Source organism: Coffea arabica, chromosome 6c (genome assembly GCF_036785885.1).
Source record: "Coffea arabica cultivar ET-39 chromosome 6c, Coffea Arabica ET-39 HiFi, whole genome shotgun sequence".
Classification (NCBI taxonomy): domain Eukaryota; kingdom Viridiplantae; phylum Streptophyta; class Magnoliopsida; order Gentianales; family Rubiaceae; genus Coffea; species Coffea arabica.
In genome coordinates, this window is record NC_092320.1 from 48,655,040 (window position 1) to 48,663,635 (window position 8,596).

At 44.4% G+C, this 8,596-nt stretch overlaps 1 protein-coding gene across 1 annotated transcript; it reads right to left on the reverse strand.

The window, feature by feature from the left end:
- Positions 1 to 404: 404 nt before the first annotated feature.
- LOC140008773 (uncharacterized) lies at positions 405 to 8,016 on the reverse strand. Its single transcript, XM_072053645.1, has 3 exons — positions 7,719 to 8,016; positions 1,512 to 3,089; positions 405 to 1,336 (listed from the first exon to the last, which is right to left on the reverse strand). Exons 1-3 carry the CDS (start codon positions 8,014 to 8,016, stop codon positions 405 to 407), a joined length of 2,808 nt encoding a protein of 935 aa, XP_071909746.1.
- Positions 8,017 to 8,596: the final 580 nt, after the last annotated feature.

Below are 8,596 nucleotides of genomic sequence, written 5' to 3' on the forward strand. Positions count from 1 at the left end.
CAAGTGTTGCAAAGGCTAATCGGCCGAAAGTCCTTCCAGCGCACGACACCCACAAACTTAGGCAGTAAAATAATAGAGGTGCTAGTAAAACACCTAGACAAACGCATCCCCTGGAAAAAAGCCCGAACTGCCTCCAATAGATCCGCCTTGATAATATCCCAGCACGCTTGGTAAAAACCTGCCCCAAACCCATCTGGTCCAGGAGCACTATCAGCATCCAACCCATGCACCACCTCCTGTAATTCCGCCATGGTTGGAACAGCCGATAGCATCTCATTATCCCCCTCAGACAACTTGGGCATCGGAAAGGGAATGCCAGGCGACTGCCACCCATGATGTTCGGAAGTGAACAAAGAGGACACGAATTCCACCGCAGACCTCCTAATATCATGAATATCCTCCAACTATGGGCCTGCCAGATCCTGTAACCATCTGATGCCCGCCTTCTGTCTCCAGTACTCACATTCCTCTGCCAAGCTCCTTGCATGAACCGCCTTTGCCTCCTCCAATGCAGCCCTGGAAACTGACCCTCGACCATTGTCAAACTCCTCCTCACGTTGTTTCAAAACTGCCTCAGCCGCCTTCACCTTATTAAAAATGTTCCCAAAAACCTGGGCGTTCCAAACTTGCAGCCCACCCTTCACCGCCCGTAATTTGTTATAAAACCTCGTCATACCCTCACCCTCGGCCGGCATCTCCCAACTTTTCTGCACCACATCCTTGAAACCCGTATGATGCCGCCAGACACTTAGAAATTTGAATGACCGTTTGCTGGGACTCCCATTCTGACAACAAATCAGCAGTGGAGCATGATCCGAACGTCCCCTGGCCAAATGTGAGACATGCGAGAGATCATACCCATCCACCCACTCCTGGTTCATTAAGGCCCTATCCAAACGCTGCCACATCCTCCCATTCGTCCAGGTGAATTCAGCGCCATCAAAAGGAACCTCAGACAAACCACAATTACCAATAGACTCATTGAATTCTTCCATATTTGCTTCATTAGCCGGGGCTCCTCCCACACGCTCCTCCATACAGGAGATAACATTAAAGTCCCCTGCTAGTAACCAAGGCCCCAGCACCTCGCCTGCCAAACTTTCCATTGCTGCCCACAGCTCGCGTCGCCCCACCCTCGAGCACCTAGCATAGACTGCCGAGAATTGCAGCGAACATCCAGATGAAAACACGATGTTCATGTGCAGCAATTGTTCCGCCATTTCCCTGAAGCTCAAAGACATCTCATTATACCACAAAACCCACGCCTTGTTATTCAATGCCCCCAAAGCCTTATCAAACCCAAGAAACCGACGTACCACCTCAAGTTGTGGGGTCTCTGACAATGGTTCCAGAAGAACCAGCAACCGAATCTTATTAGTTTTGAATATCTTATTTAAATAACGCAGTGAATCTTTACGTGATGCCCCACGAATATTCCACACAATAACCTTAATGGGATTTAACATGAGACCTCAAAGAATAGTGAGTTTGGGATTGGGAATGAAACTTACCCTGATTGGTATCTGCCCTTGCCGGCCGACCTCCCTTGTGCCTAGCTCCTGGGATTCCCTGCTCCGCAGTCACTGGCTGCTCCAACCCTTCCACATTATCCTCCACACCCCTCTGACTCGAGCCTGACCGAGCCGCGGATAGCCTTTGATGCAACACTCTCTGAAAATGTTTTAATTGCTCCCACGGCGCAGCCTCCCCCGGTATGTCCCCGTCAGAGCATTGACGTCTATGTCTCAGCTTAGCACTCCGACCCTCACACGCCGAACTGGAAAAGATGCGATCGACATCCCGAACTTCCAGATCTGAAAGAGATTGTAAAACAGCAAAGTTATTCCCACACTTCACCCTCTCCCCGCCATGCAGCTCCTCTAATGACTCCCTCGACGGCGACTCATTTGCAGCAATTTCGCCCGAAGTTGTCAAAAAACCAGCAATCTCAGTACTAGCAATCACTTCAACAGCTACCGACGGCAGAAAAGCCTCCACCAAAGTAGAGGCCCCCTTCGGATCCTGTAAATCCGACGCTGGGTTATGCGCCGGCTGTTGCTCTGCAGTCTCCGTCCCTTCCATCTCAACGTGTGCATTCCTCCCCATGGCACCAGGAACAAGCTTCCCCTCATTGCTGTGACCAGCAACCAATGCCTCCGGATGCTGATGACACTCCCCACTCTTTAGGAGCCCTAAACCAGGCCCATTAGTGTCAATGGTACCCTTAGCCCGGTAAACCTCCTTGGTATTCCCTCTCGCCGTAACCTTCCTGTTTACAGGTTTCAGATCTGGGTGTTGTCTAAAACCTTCTCCATCATCATGACCAAAACGAGCACAAAAACCACAAAATTTTGGCCAAGATTCATACTCCACCTCCTGCCAGAACCCCTCCTGATCCTCCTCAATCCAGATGCGGTGAGGGGGTTGCTTCGACACGTCCATCTCAATCAGAACCCTCGCAACCGAGGGCCTTTTGAGCTTCACTGTCGCCGAGTCAATCTTCAGACATCTCCTCAGCATACCTGCTAGTTTGGCAATGTACACCGAATTGAATAAAGGCAAAGGTAGCGCTGGCATGGACACCCATACAGGCGCAAAAGTCGAATCCTGATGGGCTTTAAAGTCCAAAGTCCATTTTGAAACCAGCATCTGTGCGCCCTTCACAAACCAGGAACGGCGCACGAACAGCCTTGTGAAATCCTCCGCAGTTGATGGCCTGATCAGAACGTGATTCAAATCTAAAAGGCCAACATCACAATCTCCCTTGAGCCCCAGAGACACAAAAAAACCCCGAATGGCCTCCATTGGAGGCCTTCGAAATGGAAACCGTCCCACCAGTGCGTTTTTGAATGGTGTCGACAACAGGTGCAGATCATTCTGAGAAAGTAGCAGCGCTGGTTCTCCTCGATGAGTCGCACAACGCCCCAGATCTGGAACAGATGGCTCCAACCGGCATGAACCTGCAATCACGTCGGCAAAAGACCTGGACGCAGCTGTCCCTCCAGAAGTGCCCCCTGTGGCCGGCGGTGGCCACGGAGGACCCTCCATGCAAGCCGTGCTAAACCCTAATCGCAGCCCCTTAGACCTTCCTAAATTAGCAAACTGTAGCTCACCTTCATCCAACAAGGTTGGATGGTTGAGTAAGTTGATTGAAGCAAGATGGAAGCCAAAATCTTGAAGAGTTTTCTTTCTTTCCTTGCTTAAGAGATTCGGCCAAGAGGAAGAGAAGAATCATACGCATGGCTTGAAGCTGCACTATTCACTAACCTTGTATCATTGCTTCTAATCACATATTATTTCTTACTTAAAAGTCATTTTTAATCACCAAATTTGATCCTTGCTCCGTACCGAAAATTCATCCGGCAAAAATCGCGAAAATCCTAATTTTGCTCCAATCTTGAAATCAAAAGTGAAACCCTACTTTCTAGGTTCATTGGCACTTATTGTGGGGTGATTGAGTAGTAGGGCCATTATAAAGTGGTATTTGTCAAAGAAAAGGGAATTTTTAAGAAAAATATAAGGAATTTGCACGGCTTCTGGCCGGATTCTCCACAAAACACTATTCACCAGAAATTTTTCCCTTTTCTTCTGCCTCGGGACGTCACAAACTCCCCTCCTTAAAAGAATGTTGTCCTCGACATTCCAACTTGTACTAATCAGATCAAAATAGTTCTCGAAAGTCGATCATGTATTAAGAATCATTTCAATCTCGCTTATCATAATCAAATACTAATCAGATCAAATATCTCAAAGGTCAATCACATACTAAGAATCACTCATCACAATCAAGTACTAAAAGTACTCCAATCCAACTTATCAAATAATCTTGATCCAATAGATAGTCAGACGAGTAACTGGATACATATACAAAAGGGGCTCGAAATCGGACTTAAAGTCCCTGGTATTTGGAAAAACAATCCAGGACATAACGATGTCTCAGGTCAGAAATTACCCCTGGTGGTGCTTGAAAACACAACAAGCTAGCACTCAGCTATACTTCACCAGAAAGTCTCAGGAATTTGTCCCCGGTGGTGCTTGAAAACACAACAAGCTAGTACTACGGCTAAGCTTCACCAGAGCCTCAGATGCAGGATTTTGTCCATGGCGGTACTGGACAACACAACAGGTTAGCACAACGGCTATACCTCGCCAGAGAACCTCAGTTTAAAATTTCATCCTTGGTGGTGCTTGATAACACAATAAGTTAACACAACGGCTAAACTTCACCAGAGGATCTTAGCTCAAGAAATTGGCCCTGGTGGTGCTTGGAAACACAACAAGCTAGCACTACGGCTAAAATTCACCAGAGAGCCTCAAGTCAAAGTTTCATCCCTGATGGTGCTTGAAAACACAACAGGCATCCTCGCCAGAAGAATGGCGGTGCTTGAAAACACAACAGGCCATACCTCATCAGAGAGGTTCTGTTCAAGAATTTCAATCCCTAATGGTGCTTGGAAACACAACAGGCATGCCTCGCCAGAAGAATGGCGGTGCTTGAAAACACAACAGGCAATGCCTCACCAGAGAGGTTTTGTTCAACCGCTACAGAAGAGTAGTAGCCGGTCTATAACCAAACAAGTACGAAAATGTTTAGAACAGAGTCAAAAGCAGGGTTCAAGTGTATCGGTTCAAAAGCAGGGTCAATTAGTTCAGGTTCAAAGAACATAAGTACGAGTAGGAACTCACTCGCCTAGCTTATGCCCAGTAATTCACACTCTCAAGCAGTCATCAAATTCAAATCCATATATAGATCATATATGAATCAAGATACTTGCTCAAGAGTAAAAGAGATACCCTATTTTCCATCAGGTCAGGTCTATCAAGTGTACGTAAGGGTACACTAGCCGATACAAATTCAAGTCTCAAATGAGCTCAGTCTAGTCGGTCTTAGACAGTTCAAATATCTCAAATCTTAACATTTACCACTCGGGTGGTATAACCTTAATCAAACAGGAAAATTAGAAGAAAAATGCAAACCAAAACTTTTCTCAACAATTCCGGCCAATCTTGAAACCAAAAGTGAAACCCTACTTTCTAGGTTCATTGGCACTTATTGTGGGGTGATTGAGTAGTAGGGCCATTATAAAGTGGTATTTGTCAAAGAAAAGGGAATTTTTAAGAAAAATATAAGGAATTTGCACGGCTTCTGGCCGGATTCTCCACAAAACACTATTCACCAGAAATTTTTCCCTTTTCTTCTGCCTCGGGACGTCACAAGATGTGGTTGTTTGAGGAAAATTTCAGTTTTGTGCGGAAATTTCAATTTTAGGGTTCCAATCTGCCCTGTTCTGACCGACTTTATTTGTGTATGTTAGATGCTGAATCAGGCTTAGGTTAAAACATGAAAGTTGTAGCAAATGGCGTCAACTAGCTGCCTGCAAAATTTCAGCTCAATCTGAGTACTGTAGTATGTGAAATAACCGAAATATTCTTGACTGCCCATGAGCCCTGTTTCGTGGACAGATTTCTGTTTTCGTGAGGAATTCCATTTTTTACCATGAAAATGCATGATTTGGCTTTGGAGGTCTTCATAAGAAATGTAGGTATATGTTTTGGATTTGAAACGACATAAGATTCGTTTCAATCTGATAAGTGTAGCTTCAGTTGTGCTTATTGTGCCAAAAGGTGTATTTGATAGTCTATGATGTGTATGTGGTTGATTTGAGATGAATTGGCGTTGTTTGTAGGATGGAAAAGTAAGGAAATATAGGGGACATGCTGTCCAAATTTTGGAAATGTGGGATTTCTTCGGCTTTGGTTTGGTTTGGGATATATATAAGAAAGGCTTTTGGGGTTGTTTGAACCCTAGGTCTTCATGTTACCTTTTCATTCCCAAAAATCATGTTTTGCACCCTTGCATTAGTAATTATTTGGCGAGGCATACGACTAGTAGTCTAGCCTCACTTGTGCATTCCGTTTACTCGATTTTGGATGTGGAACCTTCAATTGTTTTACTTTGGTTATTTTAGGATTTCTTGGCGATTAAACCCACTCTGGCGTGAAAACTTTTGAAGTATCTGTACTTGAATCGGTGAGTGTACCACTACCCTGAATTATTGCTAAAATGGTTATCTGTACTTGCAAATTGCTATTTGAACGTCTTTATCGACTGTTTATTTTGTATGAGACGAGTGTGTACTTTATCATACTCGTTCTCTAGCCTGTGTGGCTTGTTTCCTGTATATACTTGAATCTGTTACTTGTGTCTGTTATAATGTCGTTTGGAAGTGTATCCAACGACCTTCCTGTTACATCTGAGCTCAACCTCATGGGGAGTTAATTGAATTGAGCTAGCAAGGGCTTGGTCGAGGAAATTGACAATCCATGGGTGCCTGTTCCTAGGGAATCTATGGGTATTGGAGACTCTGGATTTCCGGTATACTCGAGTATTACCATTCCTGTTCCTATTTGGCGTTCGGGCTCGGTAAGGGGTATGTTTGGTGAACGGGATTTTGGCGTTAAAGTGGTGTTCTACTGGACTGGTTCCTTTATTTGAACATTGACGGAGAGTCAACGAGGCTGGATCAAGTATTGCAACGGGGATTTGGCTCCTGAGAGCCACCTGTATCCTTTACATTGTGGTGTTCATTCATTTCTCGTATTTGATGTGAATATGTGCCTTAAAAGTGATTTCTCATGAGTTCTACTGTGTCTACTGTTTATACTTTTGGTACCTTATTGAGTTTTTAGCTCACCCCGTCCCGTTATCCTTGTTTTCCTTACAGGGAACCAACTTTTGGAACTTCGATGTTTGAAGAATGAGTGGAGCTAGTTAGAAATTCTTTTGTTCTTTTGGTATAGCTCCTCGACAATTTGAAAACCCTAAATGTATCTTACTACAATGTTTCTTTTGGTGTGTAAACTTACTAATATGTATATTGTTAAGTGTTTCCTCATGGTTATGTGGCATATGTCTTTGGGAATGTACATTCTCTCATGTCAAACAATGGTTACTTGTACTTGGTTGGATTGTGACGTGGCAGTGGCCCTTCCATTTCATTTTGATTTTCGTGGGAACGTCATACTAAAGATTGATCGTATCTTTTAGTTCGGTTCAATTGAGTTATGAATGTTATATTCTCGAAGTTCTTTTGAGCGGTTGGTAGGGTTTACGTTTGTTCCAAATCCGTAGTCCCGGCGAGAGTTGGGCAGGCAGTCTGGCGAACCCTTTGGTTCACCTTAAGGTGAGGTGGGGCTCTCACATTTTTTCCTCTCTTGTTTTCTCTCCAAGGCAGCCGGGCAAGGAAGGGAAAAATGAAGAGCAAATACAGCCAAAACAAGATAAGTATGGAGGAAAACAACTGGTCAAAGTTGGCTGCCGACGATGCCACATCACAATCCGGCCGGAATCTGGCTGGATTTCCGGTTCAATTCCAGGACGGATTCAAGGCAGTAGAGAAATAATTTTTTTTTCAAAATCCATCAACAATCCGGCCAAAAACTGGCCGGATATGCGGCCGGATTTGGTTCCAAAATTTTCACCAAAAATTTTCTCCTTTTCCTAGTTCACATGCTGTGCTCATCCGTACTTCCAACATATAGACCGACAATTTCACACAAATACAATGGACATACACAAACACACGCTCATATATATATAGTGAAAAGTTTTCATTTAAAAAGGGGAGTGAGAAATAAAATAATGCCTAGAAAAATGTGAACATTTCCTAGTTCTCACACCCTCTCCCCCTTAAGAAGTTTCGTCCTTGAAATTTTACCTTCAGTGGCCTTACCTTCAGTGGCCTCAGACGAGTCCGGAGCTTGTCGGTTGTCCAAGGCATAAACCTTTGCCGGTACATTTGTTCGGTCCCCTCTTTCCTTCGCTGGTTTTGATTTGGTTCCATCCAGTGGTTGAGTACTATTCTCTAGTGACTGTTTCCTCGGGCAGTTAGTAACTTGATTATCACCACTTCCGCCCTTTCCTCCAACAATTGCTTTCGGCGTGATTTGCTTTTCCACAGTATCCACAGACCAAGTGAGAAGCCACATTTTGGTTTTCCTGAGAAATTTCCCCATGTCCGATTTGACTTCCTTTGGTAGACCTTTCATCTAAGGCCCCTAATGTCCATGGTAGGTGGCATAAAGGGTTCACTTTTGTACTTTAGAAGGTACTATCATTTCACTAAATTCCTCCAATACACTACCAGATGCACCCCTTTTCTGGGTTTGGGAGGCTTTTACATGTGCCTTTGCATCCTTAATTCTTTGAGCTTTCTCAAGAGCCTCCGTAAAAGTATTAACTTGCACCACCGCTAATGCTTCCTAGATTTTCAAATTCAATCCCTATATGAACCATCTTACTCTTCGCCGTTCTGTGGCTACCAATTCATAAGCAAACTTGGATAGTTTCGTAAATTTTGTTTCATATTCGGCCACACTTTGGGTTCCCTAGCGTAGCCCAATAAACTCCTCCTCTCTCCTTTCTTGGACTAAAGGTGGAAGGTACTTCTCGTTAAATTCTCTTATGAAATTCGTCCATGTCCATGCAGTCTGTTCTCTTTCCCACTTTGCTTTAATAACATTCCATCATGCTTGGGTTGGTCCTTCAAATTGGAACACCGCAAAGTTCACTTGTCTTTGCTCAGTGTAGTTCAAA

What these genes read in the sequence shown, in the direction of transcription:
- LOC140008773 (XM_072053645.1), bottom strand. Translation starts at nt 8,016, where the DNA reads ATGGGGAAATTTCTCAGGAAAACCAAAATGTGGCTTCTCACTTGGTCT. An exon ending in TGAAGGTAAGGCCACTGAAG is followed by an intron (nt 3,090 to 7,718) that starts GTAAAATTTCAA and finishes TTGCTAATTTAG; the next exon opens with GAAGGTCTAAGGGGCTGCGA. An exon ending in AAGGGCAGATACCAATCAGG is followed by an intron (nt 1,337 to 1,511) that starts GTAAGTTTCATT and finishes AACCATTGTCAG; the next exon opens with AGACCCCACAACTTGAGGTG.